Below are 16,351 nucleotides of genomic sequence, written 5' to 3' on the forward strand. Positions count from 1 at the left end.
AGCTGCTGAGGCAATGCTTGACGTCCCTGTACCTATGCCTGTGGAACTACCCATTCGATCCTTAAGAGAAATCTATCATAGATTATATAGGCTGTAAGACGTGTTTCTCTTGTAAAAAAAAAACAATCATTTAAGAGAGTATGGATACGATGCGATTATAAACCCCTGGTAGATGACTTACAAGTTCTAGCAGAAGGATGCCCTTTCAGAATTAATAGTAATGAGATAGTGATAAAGGGTGCTGTAATTGCTTTATGTGCTGACACAAATGCCTGTTTGGCTGTCGCTGGGTTTAAAGAAGGAGTAGGTTTTGCCAACCTTAAGTGTCGACACTGTGACTGTACTTTCAATGACAAGCAAACCAAATTTTATGAAAATGACTTTGTGCATTTTCCCATCACTGTGCTCCCTGACGTCATAGAGCAGGCCCATCCCGAGGTGAAGAAGGTCACGAGCATCAGAACAATCTGTTCTGCTATGGTGACATCATCACATCGCACTACCTTCTCCCAAACGCACAAACTCCTCAGACTGTACCTGACCATTCCGATCAACTCTGCAACATCCGAGACTGCTGATATACCTCCGCTCCTCCATGACAGAACAGAGACTGAACAACTGCATGCTGCTACATGTCCACAAGGACGTTGTCGACAGTATTGACTTGGGTGCTATCGCGGCAGACTTTGTTGATTTTGAGTTTATTTCAATTGACAATTATCTTACACAGCAATACTGTTCTCTGACTTAGCTTTATTGTCTTTGTTATAAAAAGTACATGATCATGTCAGAGGCTGCACATAGTCAATGAACTTTAAGTTTTAATTTGCACTTCAATTGACAATTATCCGCGAAATTTCAGCTTTTTTTTAAAAAGCTTTCTTGTTTCATCTATTCTTAGACTATGTCGATGTTGAAAAGGGAGATGGAATCGTTCACAAGGGAGACGAGGGGGACGACCTTCGCAAACAGACCTGGGTACGGGATAGCTGCTATTTTTCGACGCTGCCCAACTAACTTCACGAGAGCGGTGATTTCTGCACGACAGCGGACAAGTTTTGAGGTACGTTTTTTACAGGTTATAGTTATCTGAGTGCTTCGAAAATGCATATGCATATGTGAAACAAGTTGAAAACAAATGCTTTCAAAATAAAGAGTGCGACACATGCCCTTTGTGGTCTTTTGGATTTGCGCAGTTCTAGGGCCAGCAATGACGTGACCATTTTGTTTGGACTTCTGGCTGTCTCATATGGTGCAGGCAAGCAATTCGTATCGCTTTTACAGCATCTCGGCCTGTCCGAGTCTTGATGCACATTAATGGGTTTCATGGGTAAAAGACTGGAGAACTTTTGACAACAAGTTTGCAGATAATGGTCCTGTAATGTTTGCCTATGACAATATTAACATCCTCAGAGCTGTCCGACACTTGAGAGTCCTGAAGGGCAAGACACAAATGTGAAATTTCACAGTTCGTATGGCCATCAAGCCAAACTTTGAAGGCATCGAGGAACTGTTTGCATCCAAGGAGACTGCAGAGGTGCCCCAAAAACCTGTTGAAGACCTGATTGCAGACGACATCTTCCTCCAGTCCCATCCAGGTTTGGCACAGGTGTGGGAAGAAGCCCAGGACAAGTACTACCTCAACCTGCTTGATACAGCACTGAACAAACTCCCCAAAGACATCCGGAACCAGACTGACAAGACCACAACACAACAGAAGTCATGGCTGTCCAAACAAGACCTCAAGAACTCAAACACATACACAATTGGACAAAGTCCTGCAACTCCTCCAAACTCTAAAAAAACATTCTTGTGCTGCCACTATCCACAGAAAATGAGGCAACGTTAACAGGCACAGCCTGCATTAATGAAGAATTCGCTAAGGAGTTTCCTATTGAAAGGGCATTACCAAATACCTTCCTTTCGACGAGAATTTCCTTGGCAAGGAAGAGGTACTAATTTAACCAGAGCATCAAGCAGCACCGAGTGGATCAAACTGTCATCCTAAGCAACATTGCAAACGATCCGCGGGCGTCATCTGTGTTTCAGACTTTGGCGCCCATGCTGGAGACCAGCTTGCTGTCCATCCCTTTCTGCCCTGTCAACTGCGGAACAATTGAAAAGAACCGCGTGCAGACAAGGCGGTTTTACCTGGCCACGCAGAAAGGCGGTGGGTATTACATAATTAAGTAGGCTGAACAGGTACTACATTACATTTATCTCCATGACAATTATCATCAACATATCCTGTGGTGACATTTGGCAGTAACTTGCATGAGACTTAACTACTACACCACACATTACACAGAATAGTATAAGTATTTATCAGAAATGATGATAATGATTATGCTGCCATGCATGGCATTGGTGAGAGGGAGAAGCGACCTTGGGGCCAGAACCGGCGACAGGAAAATGTCAACTCGGATTCTTCAGACACAGGCTTCAGCGACAGCGAGTCGGACATGAGTGAGCCTGGGCCTCCTGAGTCAGATGTCGATGATAGCCGAGTTGTATACGATGGAGAGCAGGATGACCTGACACATGTATCTGTGTGTTGTGTCACTTTGGCAAAAGACCTCTGACCTCCAATGAATCTTGAACAAGGAACGGTAATTTGGACACGATTATATAGATCACGATTATGATTTTGACATTTTTGTTTGTATATTTCTGTTCAGTCATTTATATTTGTATCTTTTGTATAATTTTGATTTCCAGTTATACTGATCTCGGTTAACATTTCTGAGTTATGTTACTTGATTGTATAATTTACTTTGATACAAAATTTACTTTTATACAAATTGTTTGCACTCGAATAATTAATTTATTTTCGACTTTTCAGGGAAAACAAGAACGAGTGTATGCTGGCATTTCTGGATATGTTGGTTCACATGGTATTTCGCAAGGTAGGCATGTGTAGAATCATCTAAATTCAAGTGTATAAAACTGTAAACATTACATTGTCTTTGAAATGTTCAACGGCTCGTTAATTTATTTCTACGCAACTATCTATGTACACTTTCAAGGTTGATGGTACTGATGATGGTACTGTGAAAGTTTGGACCTTGTAACTAAATGTGTGTGGGTCTTTCACATACAGCTGTCCTTCCTGATGGCGGGACATACTCACGAAGACATAAGGACGTAGTACGGTTAGAGACAATGGTCAACACTTGCTGATAGAATCCAGGTACATAGAGATGGGGAGGTGACCTGGGAAAAGGCTAGGAACGGGACAACCGCAGTAGACCAACTGTCTAAAGATGAGCTGGTAAAGGACCTGTCCTGGTTGTACATGGAGTAAGAGCTACAGTATGTCGGCTAAGGCTTTGCAGGAGTGTCTGAAGAAAGAACTGCATGGCATCAAACGTCCGCCTGCCTTGCTGTTCAACTGCCCTGGAACAGGGTTAGAAACTCTGCATTTAGACAGGTATGAAGTACTTCCATGTGAGCCTCTGCATGATGTCCGTCACCACATCCAAAACTTGTTTGATGAACTACCACTGCACGTGCCAGCTGACATCTGTCATAAGATCAAACAGATTTATAACAGTCAAATTCAGTCTTACCTTGTTTCCAACGCCATCCTGTCTGACAACCAGCATGCGTACAAACTTCAGCACTCTACAGCGAGTGCTCTGGTACAAATGTCCGGCAGGTGGTTAGAAGAGATAGATAAAGGTAACCTTGTTGGCGCTGTCCTCTGGGACTTTAGTGCCGCTTTTGACGTTGTGAACCATGAAATCTTATTAGCCAAACTAAAAAGTTATGGCTTTATCGATTCTGCAACTAACTGGGTTAAATGCTACCTGGCAAACAGAACACAGGCCGTTTTCGTTAACGGCAGTGTTTCCTATCACCGAGAAATCAAAAGCGGGGTACCCAAAGGTAGTTGTCTGGGCCCTCTACTATTTTGTTTATACACTAACGATCTGCCCACAGTCGTAAAACACAGTTCTGTAGAAATGTACGCTGATGACACTGCCCCATCAGCATCTTGTACTGGACCCATGTCACAGGAACATCTTCCCAGCAATTCTCACTAAGAATGCAGCATTGGACAAGAAATTTGTATCACTCATCAAAAGAAGGACTGTAGGAAACACTACTAGTAAATGTAATATTGCTAATTTGCCAGGACAGGTCTAACATTCCAAGCATAGCTATGAATTCTGAGTTGAAATGCATATTATGATGCACTACTGCTGCTTTAGAGAGTTAAATGTTCTGCGTTTCTTCTTATGTCTTTATTCAGGCATGACAAGATAATTGTTGGAGACAGCAGAGCAGGAAAGGAACCTGTTCAGGTATAAACGGTAAGTCTTGAAATTTCTCTGTTATATTTAGGTCCGTGGTATTTGCAAAAGTATATATATTACAAAAGTCGACCAATTTTATTCACACAATATAACAAAAAAACATCATTTTTTTTTCATATCTCAACTACCTTGTCTTTTTTTCTGCGCAGGACAAACAAGGGAACAAGATATTCAGTTAGTGCTACAAAGTGACAGTAACATCGAAGGGCAGCAGGCATAAGCCGTTTGCCTGGCTATTCTTTGCACTGTAAGAAAGAAGAGTAGGATCAATACTTCGACGGTTATCGTTGTTATTGACTACTTAAACTTGATAGCATGTTTCTATCATCCACAAAATATACGAAGGTCATGTTAGTGATTGTTGTCAAATTTCAAATAAACCATTCTTAATGTCAGGTCAGACACTGGTCCCCACCCACTTCCACCGTGCCCCCCGCTAGACTTGGCGGCTAAGCAGCGCGACGACCCGATCCTGGGACAACTTGTGACTGACAAGGCCCAGAACGTCAAACCCGTGGCCGCCGGCTGGCAGGCCCTAACACGGGACCAACGTGCGCTGTACGGCGACTGGGATAATTTTAGCCTCCTTCGCAGTCTTGTTGGGCGTGGGCGTAATTTTTTCTGTGAGCGACGCGAGTAATATGCCGCCGCGAGGGACGATTTGCTGCCGAGGGACTTTTGCCACGGAGAGAAGGTTTCCGCGCTCCAACAAGACTGCTTCCATTCGGCGAGTTAAAAGGACCTGGGATTAAGCCAGCCTTTCATAGAGGCTATTAACATGTTCGTGCAGGTCCAATTCACATGTTCGCGCAGGTCCAATTCACATGTTCGCGCAAGGGTAATTCACACATACGCGAGGTGTTGGCTGGCACGCGCCAGTCTTTCTTCCGGGAGTTCTGATTTGCATGTCATTATATATTCAGCGTGCAAGTCACGTGATGTTGTGAATCTTCTTACGTGTTTGATCGCTAAAATTAACATTCTTTCTTATTTTTATGTAGAAGAAATTAATTTAAAACGTCGATTTCACCAGCATGTAGCTTCTATATGTCGAATACTGATAAATTGTCGAAAAAAAAACCGACACGGATGAAAGGTCACGTTTGGTCAAAGGTCGCACGGAGCCATATTTCCCGCGCTGGCGAGGCACATGTTTTGTTTCTCGCGGATCCCGGGAATCGAATCGTGTCTCCCTACGATCTCACATGGATGAGCGGGGTGAAAGAATCCACCGAAGGTGCGTATGATGTTTTGTTTCCCCAATTACGAATTTTTTGTTTCCATAATACTCTGCTTTTCACTGACAGCGCGCAGGGTAAGAATGTTTTCATACAGCCCCCCTCCCCACATCTCCCCACATAAGTACGTAAGATAATTTCATTTCGGGGTCTAACGAAATAATAGACATTAAATAACAGCAAAAATGATACATGGTAACAAAAACTGCGTGGAAATACGTCTTAATGTTTAGGATTTCGAGTCACATACGTGCTTTTTTTCTAAGTTTAGGTGTAAAGAACGGGGAGGCGTGCGAAAATGTGTTTCTACAAGGTTTCTAGTAAATAGCAGATTGCTGCCGGCAGTGCAGTGGGCTCTGCATAATTTACCTTTTTGTTATTTTTGCAAAACAATTTGGTCTTGAAACAGTGTCTCTAGTCAGCGAAACCAGTTTTTACCAAATGCTTTTAACATAGCTGTTTATATATTAACAAGTATACATATATTCACTCATATTTACCATTAACGTTACTGTAGACTTTATTGAATTTGAGACATTTTCATTGGAGTGTTCAATCTGTAACTGACGTGCACTCCTTTTAACATACCTTCATGAGCAAACATTCACCTAATGCAAAGTACTAGTAGTATATGTATGTATTTGTATCAAATATACCATATTGAAAATAAATTCATGTTTTCTTACATCACAGGCTTCATCAGACCTTGTACCCCGAAAAACATGGCAGGGTCAGCCTTCAAACGGCATTAAGCATCTTGAGAGACTTCGGGGTTACTGAACAAAGTGTTGGAAAGTATCTCCGTCAGGTCTTTGATGTCCGCATAAAATATGGAAGAGGACCTGCTTCCGAGACATACTTTGAGGGTGTTTCGCTGTCACAATTGCCGAGCTCACAGTTCCAGCCCTTCCAGCCCTTCCAGCCAGGCACACAGCCGAGCTCACAGGTCCAGCCCTTCCAGCCAGGCACACCGCAGCTGAGCTCACAGGTCCAGCCCTTCCAGCCAGGCACACCGCAGCTGAGCTCACAGGTCCAGCCCTTCCAGCCCTTCCAGCCAGGCACACCGCAGCCGAGCTCACAGGTCCAGCCCTTCCAGCCAGGCACACCGCAGCCGAGCTCACAGGTCCAGCCCTTCCAGCCAGGCACACCGCAGCCGAGTTCACAGGTCCAGCCCTTCCAGCCAGGCACACCGCAGCTGAGCTCACAGGTCCAGCCCTTCCAGCCCTTCCAGCTAGGCACACAACTGCCATGCACACCTGCAGCATACATGTGTCTTGTACAGTCGAACATGGAGCTGCAAGAACAGATTCGCAGACTGGAAGAGGAGAAGAAGGCTTTAAACCAGCACTTACAGCAAGTCAACAGGCTGAACCAGTGTGCCATGTGGGACCAGGTTGACACAGGACAGGTAGACAAGGAACTTTCCTTAATATCCAGCAGTAAAAGTCCACTCAGTGGAACCATCCGAACACTGGAGGATATTCGCAGCTTGACGATTGAAGGGGTCGGAGTGTATATCACAAAAAATGCCCCACGACTTTACCACGTGATACAGTCTCTTATGAACAGCGTGTATCAAGAGGATGATGGATTTTCTTCAATCATGGTGATATCCTCTATCACCCATGCACGCAACCGGAAGTCCAGCGTTCTACAGACGATCATCTCCCTGTATCTTCTGCTGTCTGCGAGTCAACACGAGGTACATATATCAAATGGTTTTCTTTCTTGTATAGTGTTTGCATGAATACTATAGTACTATCATTTTGACACAACGATGCTATATCATTTATTGAAGCACGTAGGTTGAATTTTGTAAACACTTCTTAGGGAAATTATCAATATCAATATTCAGTGATAAATGATACTGCACTTTCTGATGTTTGTTGTGTTAGTATAGATTATTGATTTGGTTGTCATTTATACTATAATTAAAAGAACTGAAAACTTTTCCAATCAAGAATGGATATAGTCACACTACTCAACTACATTCTTCTGAAAAGCTTTAATTTCTAATGTATTTGCAGGTCATTCAAATGTTGAACCACACGCACCAGTGTGCATCGTTCCAAACTGCATGGCGTGCTATCGAGCAATTTGCTGACAGCAGGGCTGAAGACTCTCCACTGCCAAACACAACAGAGGTTTGGGCGTACGACAACCTGAACATAATGAAGAGAGTCCGGCATGTCAGAAAGGGTATGTTAAGAATAATATGTGGTAGTGAAGAGGTCTTTGTCACCAGAGGTAGTCAAAAATGCTAAACATGTCATTGAAAATTGATGAATACTTCATTACTTGTTTGGGCAATGTTGCTTAGTGCTTAACATGCTTCAAGTAATTTTTGCCATCAACCTCATCTTGAACATACTAGTATGTGTTTGGTTGGTGGATAGCCACTCATCAGTAATGCATGTTGTGTGGTCAATGGTTACATTTATGTGGCTATGTTAAGGTAAATGCCATTTGGTATAATGGATAGTAAATAGGAGTAACACTTTTTAACATACACTCCTATCTTCAGAGCACCACGCCCAAATGATAAACTGGACGACAAGACTCGTCATCCCAGTGCGACATCTGCCTGCCGACAACCTGGGAAAAGAACCACAGGTATGGACACTGACAGCACTCAATGAACGACCATCTATCCAGTCAATACCTTCTGAATTTATAGCTATCCATTCATGTAAACAGTTGCTGGTTGCTAATGGTATGACAAAATGAATTTTATTTCTTCGTGCAGGGGATGCGACAGAATTTGACGACATCAGACATCCTACCCACAGTGGAGGATGTCACACATCTGAAGGCACGGCTTGTTGATCGGACAGTGAGGCTACTGGTTGAAAAGTTTAAGGCTTTTCACCAGTTCAGCGACAACATCCGTCCATCCAATCAACATGTGAAACGCTCTACATACATGCCTTTGAAGGTCCTGGACAAGGACGAAGCAAAAATATCTGACAACATTCAGATTTTGCTTCAGTTTGCCAAGGACCGTGGTCTCCAGGACATTTGCAAGGATCAGGTGTGATGATTCGTATGTGATGATATACTAGTGCACATTCATACATGTATTCATACATGGTTGTGTTCACAATGGTGTCTTCAGTGCTAAAGAAGAGTTCTGTATACATGTAGGCGTTACAAAAATTACGTGATTTTTCAATGTGTCTTTGGAATATCTATCTGTCCATGACAATTCAAGTTAGGTTTCAATATGTCCAGATCCAGGTAGTGTTTGGAGATCAAGCGACATGTCGAAACCTTCGAGGCGCGAAAAGGTTTAGACAGACCGAAGATGATCATCTGCAGAGTCTCCAGTGGGCAAAAGAGACACCAGGTAAATAAGACTGTTCCTGTATTAGGTCTCCCATTCTATGATTTTTTTTTATTTCAAAATTGGTGTGTACTTGTCTCTAATTACTACAAAGACTATGTTGAAACTTAGTGTCATCTTTTCCTTTTTACCTTCAGGGGACTTTCACTTCCTGTGGGAGGCCGGCAGAACAATTCTGCTGGCCTTCTGGTCATCACCCCGTAATGTCGGGAGTGTGGGTCATCTGCGGGACCTGGTCGACAGAAGGACTGTGGATTCCAGGGGCAAGAACTTCAATGCGGTGGATGAGCTGCTGCACCACATTGAAGAGGCCCACCTGACAGCAGCTCTTATGAAGCATCTCAACATGGAGACCCCAGGTATTTTTGTTTATCCAATTTGTTTGAATTGTTAATCCCTGCACTGTTACATTTCATTTATATTTTCTTGTACATGTATTTGTATTGTTACATTTTGTTTTAAAGTGCGAAATAAACTGAAACTGAAGGTACATGTAGCATAAAATCTAATCAACAATTTTAATTGTATAACACATTACTTTTATTGTCAGAACATTGCCTACACACTTCTGTATTACTTCTGTATATACATTCTACCTTTTTAAACAATGCATAACAAGAAGTCATGTCTGTTTCAGGTGATGACTTCCATGTTCCACAGTTCGACCAACTGAAGGACCTGGCGAAGGACTTTGTGGAAAACCTGGCCACAAGACCCATCTCACAGCAGGTGGACGATGAGCTGTACAAGTTTAACCACAGACTGCTGTACCACCTCCTGTTGTACACAGACCTGAGACAGTGCATCAGGTAATGTTTTTTATCTGGATAGGTCACTTTATAAATCCATAAATTACACCGAAAGGCGGTTATACCGGCTATACAGATACAGATACATAAATGTATTGATAATGCTAGTTGCAAAACTATCTGTCCAAAAATGCAAGTATGGATTCTACAGTACAGTCTAGAACGACTCTTGTCTTCGGGGAAATTCTACTTAAGATCACAGACATATTTGATGATGAGATGTTTTACACAATGATGCTAATAAGATACTGTATGAGCATGTGATTAACTATCATAGAATCCATAGAATGATATTTACAAAATAGTTACAGACATATTTACAGGAGATAAATACAATACTTCTTGTTCCACATCTTGCAACAACTTCCAGAAAATGAATTAGATTGGCAAGTCTTTGCCATTTGCACATCCCAGTACAAGTTTAAGTGGTAGGAATGTCTGTTTAGAAAGAGTGCATTTCCAAATGCTACAAATTCTAATGCATTTCAATGCTGTTTTTAATGGAGACATTTTGTGTTTTGTCAGAAATGAGAATGGGCCAGCCATTGTGGAACACTGGAAGTTGTGGTTTCCACTCTTCCTAGGAACAGGAAGAGGGAACTACAGCTACGAGTGTGTAAACCTCATAGCCAACCTTCAGGCTGACTGGTCAGAGAGGACAGCATATGTAGCAACTGCAAACCGGACTGTCAACCTGCATGGCAAGTCGGGCCACGGAAAGCCAGTCGACATGCTGGTGGAGCATTACAACAGGTGACCTTGAACAACATTTTTCCAATACATGTACTTAAAAAAATGACAAGTTATTGCCAGGAAATGTTTTAGTTCTTAATTTTGAAGTGAAATTATACTTTTGTCTAGAAGTTTGTCAATTGAAGTTCTGGTTATAAGAATGTAACGTTAACATTTTTACAGGCAGCTGAAATCAATCTTGCGGGGCTCGGGACCAGGTCTGACAATCCAACATGCCGAGCGTGTGTCCCTGGCGATCCCTCTACTGGAAGAGGCAAGGCGCTTCTGTGTCAGAACATTCAAGACTAGTAGAACAACAAGCCATACTATTAGATGTGCAGTGTCAGATGTGGAAAAGATGGTTGATGCAATATGCAATGAGAAGGTATATACACCCAATGAGGGCAGGCGTATTTCATTAGGAAATAAGTACAAAGACCCCATTCAGCAGGCATTTGTAAAGATTAATGACAACAATTGGTTGGCAACAGCACTGAAGAAGGGGACAAGGGCATGGGTCCCAGAAGTTGACTTAGAGGAAGTAGATACAGACAATTTGATGGACGAGTAAAAGTACAAATCTACAACTGTAGATTTCAGTCACTATGGAGGCCAAGCTTATTGTCTTAGCAGTGTCTACTAGTTTGTATGTATGTTATTTATTACATAGGATGACCTAGACATGATTTGTAATCTCCTGTAGTGGGTTTCTCTGCTGTCTTTTGCTCCTTCTCAAGGTTTCTGGTGGGTTTCCCTGGGTTGTTCTTACTGGTGGGATTCTCTCTCTCCTTGGTGGGTTTCCCTGTCTCCTTGGTGGGTTTCCCTGTCTCCTTGGTGGGTTTCCCTGTCTCCTTGGTGGGTTTCCCTGTCTCCTTGGTGGGTTTCTCTGGTTACTCTTTTCAGGGAAGAATTCATCGATTGCAGCCAAGATGCTGTCCACCATGGTACTTGAGACCCCCTTGACAGACTTCACATCTTCCTTGGTGTGGAGCCTGTGACAGTATTTCAGCAGTCTGTCTATAGTTTCATCTGTCATAACTGCACAGGGTCCAAAAAAACAAAACTGAGGCTGCAGATTGAACTCCTGGTCACGCAGTTGTTGTAGCTTTTGCTTTAACTGTCCACCATTGTCTGTTTTTTCCCTGTGTGGTCTAGGCTTCTTTCTTGCTTTAGGAGCTGGTGGTAGTCGCTCAGAGAGTAGACAGCTTGCATCTTGGGTCAGGCCTCCGCAGTTACTACAGCACTGGTCCTGCTGTGGCATGTCACTTTGCCCAAGGTGTTTCAGCAGTGCCTTACGGAGACAGCCCTCCTCAGTCAGTATTGACGCCACTTCTGGTTTCGCCTTCTCGTGTTCTTTTGTGGTGTGGTACACAAGGTACGCAGCCTCCACCTCAGAACTTCTTCCAGCACGTCCCATTTGCTGAAACACAAATTGGAATGCAACATGACCTTCCTTACATGGCAAAGAGGGAGTGATTGTAAAACATGTATTGCTTAAGGGTGATCATGAACTGTTGACAAACTTTGTGAATGGGGAAGTTCGATGTTCCATAGCAAAGGTGAAAATTGAAGAAAAAATGTGTAATCTATAACACTTTCCCAAAAATTCGGTTTAATATCTTATTCTGCCATTTTAGTATTATCATCCCTCATTTTAACTCTTCTTAATATTAGGTTATTGTTTGAGACAGATTCCCGACTAACCTGGTATAGTTGGCTTACTGATGCTGGTGCTCCATATGAGATGACACAGGAAACATCAGGAATGTCGATGCCCTGTTGAACAAAATAGATATCAATATTGTGTATAAAGTACCATCTGGACAGAAGTAGTGTTTGGCCATAGACATGCCATCACTATATGTCCTTCAATATAACACAACAGGGCAAATATTAAACTTCAAGTCTTAGCAAGGATGCAGTGATTAGTTTCTCACAATCCTTGTCACCATTATTTTTATTTGATTACCATTGTGTGACAGAATCAAACTACATATAGATGACAGATGTAGCTTTTTTTACCATGCCGAATGCTACTGTGGCGATGACTACTCTTACATCCCCAGCCTGCAATCCTTCCAGGACTTTTTTCTTCTTGGCTGGGGACAGGTCTGCATGGAACACCTCCACCAGGCCACGACCTTGAACAGCATCCTGAAGTAATTCGAACATGGCCATACACTTCTGTTTGGTGGGGAGGTAAATCAGGTGTTTCTTTGTGTCCCTCCCTGAGGCCTGTAAGTCTTCCACAAGTGGTTGGAAGTCGGACTGAAATGTAGAAGATAACATGAAAGAATGTCTATATTGATGAAGCATTGTCATACATGTACAGGTGTTGTCTGTGTGATATTTCCATTAAAAATTCATGCTGATGAGGAATTGCAAAGGGAACTATACTTGTGTATACACTTGACTGTTAACTTTTATACTATTTCAGTATATTCATTTTTTTAAAGTAGAGGACAATGTATAATATGCACCGTCATTGATGTTGATTGTATCCTGGAAATGGTGATGTTCTCCCTGTTAAGGTCGCCCATCACCACTTCACCAGTCAGGTGCAGCTCGGTCTGCACAGCTGACCTCACAGCTTCTGTTGCGGTCGCTGTGAGTGCCATAAATGGCACATCTGGTATGACTGCCCGCAACGTCCCAATCATCCTGAAAGCCCTCCTGAAGTCTTCCCCCCTGTGTGAAGTAATGAGAGTAATATACTATGTCATTGTATTGTATTGTATTGTATTGTATTGTATTGTATTGTATTGTACTGTACTGGAAATATTGAAAATGGTTTACATAGCCTTTTTAATATTCATAGTGTGCCATGGAAGTGTGGAACAGTGTTTGTGATATGATGTAAAAAGATGTGATATGAGATGGCATGTGTTGAAAGTCAAAGATTGTACTGTTGAGTTATGGATGCATACTTTAGAATAATAGTCACTCATCATGTACCGGTTTCTTAATCAAGCAGCATCATTTGCATGATGCTATTTTTTAGAAGATTGTGCTGTACCTTTGTCTTATTATGATGTGTTATCAGTATATTACTGCCGGTAGTAGGAAATTTCAGCCAAAACAGTAACAATGTAATACTGCATCTTACATACCATTCAGGGATACAATGAGCCTCATCTATGGCAACCAATCCAAGTTTGATGGGGGTGTTGGCAATGAACTGCCTTCCTGCTGTGGAGGTTGCATCCTCAGGTGCCATGAAAACTGAAGTATACAGAAATGTATTAGACAAAGTTATCCACAAGTGTGCAACTTGATTTCAAATGTGCATCATTGTAAGTATATGGGGTTAAGTACAACACTGAAATCATACTGAAATCATACTCAAAGAAATGAGTGGTAGGTACAAACATTGGTAGGTATATGATAGTAGGTATATGATCAGCATAGGATATATTCATGCATTCACATACAAGTATTACATTTTGAACACTCTTTGCTCTATGTGACCAAGGAGGTTTCCTTACCTCCTTCATGGGATTCATGTCACAGTATCATGACAAATAATATATGCAAAAAATTAGAAAAGAAAATATTACCTAATCTTGTGCCAGGGTCAGGGTTCTCACGGAATGCTGCAATGGCATCGCTGCCGCTAAGACTCACTGCTCTGTAGCCTGTTTTGATGTTATACCGGCGTACCTGGCCGAAGGATATCAGAAAAAAAGCTGATTATGATATTACCATTATTTAAACTTTTGGAGCACAATCGCTGTTCAAATCTATAGAAATGGGTGCAAATTATAAAGGTAGTATAAATAAGTTACATGGACTGTGTAAGTTATACAGGTCTTTATTGACACAAAAAAGTACAGCTATTTTCGTAAGGTCTTGCACTAAAGACTGATCGTGTAATTTGTAGAACAGTCGGGTTGACAAAGGGGAGGGGGGCGTTTACTTTTCAAACTCGCAGACGTAAAAAAGACATCCGCTTTTAAGTTTTATGAAACGTACTAAAAATACAAAAGAATACTATGTTACCTGGTCTGCTACAAGAGCTTGTAGTGGCGAGATGACCACTACCATCGTCGGCTCCTTGGCGAGGGATGGAAGTATCTGGTAGCAAATACTCTTCCCATGGCCCGTGGCAAGGCCGACAAAACAATCCTTGCCTTCCGTGACAGCTTTAATAGCCCGGGCCTGACCATCCTTCAGCCGAGGAACCCCCAGATGTCGCGCGCTACGCGCTCTGCCCTTGACAGTACGTCAGACATCGGAAACGGACGGAAAGTAAGTTGTAACGTTTTCTATTTTTTTGAACTGGCTGACCCCGATGACCGTTAGGAAATGATCGGGTCAGTGAACACGGGGGCGGGACAACTCGCTGCCGGGAGGTGCGTACGGTTTATTGGCGGTCCGCGGGACCCTGGAAATTCACACGTCTATGCCAATCGCCCCTAAGTGTTTTTTAATAGCCCTTTTAACTCGCCGAATGGAAGCAGTCTTGTTGGAGCGCGGAAACCTTCTCTCCGTGGCAAAAGTCCCTCGGCAGCAAATCGTCCCTCGCGGCGGCATATTACTCGCGTCGCTCACAGAAAAAATTACGCCCACGCCCAACAAGACTGCGAAGGAGGCTAGGATAATTTAGTCTTTCGCGACGGCGTCCTATACCGCCGGATTATTCGTCCCCACAACCCAGTGCCAGATCCCCGCTTGCAACTGTTAGTCCCCCGGGCCCTTGTCCCCACTGTTCTTAGAATGGCCCACTCTGATCCCCTTGGCGGCCATTTGGGGATAGACAAGGCGGTAGAAAGGGTCAAGTTTTCCTTTTACTGGCCGGGACTGTCAAATGATGTTACGGCCTTCGTGGCGGGTTGCCTGATGTGCCAACGGACGAAGGGGGGACAACGTCACCCCCGAGCTCCCCTATGCCCTAGTGTAACAGGCTACCCAAATGAGAGGGTAGCTTTGGATATCGTTGGCCCCCTGACAAAGACCGTGAGTGGTCACAAGTACATTCTTGTGGCCACAGACTATTTCACTAAGTATGTAGACATTTTCCCACTAGAAAACGAAACAGCGGAGTCAGTAGCTGCCAAGTTCTATGAAGGGTGGGTGTGCCGACATGGCCCCCCAGCGTCCCTACACACCGACCAAGGAAAAAATTTCGATTCATCCCTGATCAAACATCTGTGCACATACCTCAAAATTACAAAAACCCGAACGACACCCTACCACCCCCAGTCTGATGGCCTAGTAGAAATGTTTAATCGTACGATGGGCAACATTCTCAGGGCGTACGTCGCTGCCCATCAGCGGGACTGGGATGTCCACCTTCCCGCCGTACATTTTGCTTACAATACGAGTTGCCATGCCACCACTGGGTGCTCCCCATTTTTCATGATGCACGGGCGCGAAGCCCGGCTGCCGTTACATCTCCTAACAGGTGTCCCCAACGTATGCCAGGTGATTACCGATTGTCTTTCGGATAGGTCGGGTCCCCGGGGGGAATCGCTCGAGGTGGACCCCTCGCCCCCTTCCTTGACGCCAGTAGCTAACGAATCCTCCGAAAAAGGTGGTGTTGTTCGAATTAACCCCTTGTTTTCCTTTTTGTCACGTCCAAATTTGGAACGGGAAACCTCTGCCACCCCCAGGTCGGTTCTATGTGAGCCTAGTGGTCTCTGCCGGTTCGCTTCCCACGGGGGAGCGCGGGCGACTAGCACTCTTCCCGTCGGGGGCGACTAGCACTCTTCCCGTCGGGGCCACTACTCTTTCAAGTAATTGAGCATAGGGTAAGTTTCTCGTCTCTCTGACGTGTACCGCAGCATCACGCTGCCAGTCTCTTTCACTTGGGGTTCCCATAACTCACCATTTCCATCGACGGACCTCCGTACAAATGTACTACGATTGAAAAGTTTCCCCTTCTCATTTCATTTTAATGTGTACTTTGTC

The 16,351-nt window shown here is 43.5% G+C and overlaps 2 protein-coding genes across 2 annotated transcripts; one reads left to right on the plus strand and one right to left on the minus strand.

Annotated features, from left to right (window-relative positions):
• Positions 1-1,474: 1,474 nt before the first annotated feature.
• LOC109484808 lies at positions 1,475-10,466 on the plus strand. The gene is made up of 10 exons (XM_019788168.1): positions 1,475-1,719; positions 4,716-4,877; positions 6,251-7,259; positions 7,585-7,756; positions 8,082-8,170; positions 8,304-8,588; positions 8,795-8,903; positions 9,038-9,259; positions 9,538-9,709; positions 10,235-10,466. Exons 1-10 carry the CDS (start codon positions 1,475-1,477, stop codon positions 10,464-10,466), a joined length of 2,697 nt encoding a protein of 898 aa, XP_019643727.1.
• A 651-nt stretch (positions 10,467-11,117) lies between these two features.
• LOC109484809 (probable Werner syndrome ATP-dependent helicase homolog 1) lies at positions 11,118-14,485 on the minus strand. The gene is made up of 7 exons (XM_019788169.1): positions 14,441-14,485; positions 13,999-14,101; positions 13,552-13,663; positions 12,922-13,129; positions 12,464-12,709; positions 12,146-12,217; positions 11,118-11,861 (listed from the first exon to the last, which is right to left on the minus strand). The coding sequence occupies exons 1-7, from the start codon at positions 14,483-14,485 to the stop codon at positions 11,118-11,120; spliced, it is 1,530 nt and encodes a 509-aa protein (XP_019643728.1).
• Positions 14,486-16,351: the final 1,866 nt, after the last annotated feature.

Source organism: Branchiostoma belcheri, unplaced genomic scaffold (genome assembly GCF_001625305.1).
Source record: "Branchiostoma belcheri isolate BF01 breed outbred unplaced genomic scaffold, Haploidv18h27 scaffold70, whole genome shotgun sequence".
NCBI classification, from domain to species: Eukaryota; Metazoa; Chordata; class Leptocardii; order Amphioxiformes; family Branchiostomatidae; genus Branchiostoma; species Branchiostoma belcheri.

Bases quoted from the DNA above. Each gene is read 5' to 3' on its own strand.
- LOC109484808 (XM_019788168.1), top strand. From the start codon at position 1,475: ATGGCCATCAAGCCAAACTTTGAAGGCATCGAGGAACTGTTTGCATCC. The intron at 8,171-8,303 runs GTATGGACACTG...TTCTTCGTGCAG, and splicing joins ACCTGGGAAAAGAACCACAG to GGGATGCGACAGAATTTGAC. The intron at 9,260-9,537 runs GTATTTTTGTTT...TGTCTGTTTCAG, and splicing joins TCTCAACATGGAGACCCCAG to GTGATGACTTCCATGTTCCA.
- LOC109484809 (XM_019788169.1), bottom strand. From the start codon at position 14,485: ATGGTAGTGGTCATCTCGCCACTACAAGCTCTTGTAGCAGACCAG. The intron at 12,710-12,921 runs GTGCATATTATA...TCTACATTTCAG, and splicing joins TACAATCAACATCAATGACG to TCCGACTTCCAACCACTTGT. The intron at 11,862-12,145 runs GTTAGTCGGGAA...TTTGTGTTTCAG, and splicing joins CAGTAAGCCAACTATACCAG to CAAATGGGACGTGCTGGAAG.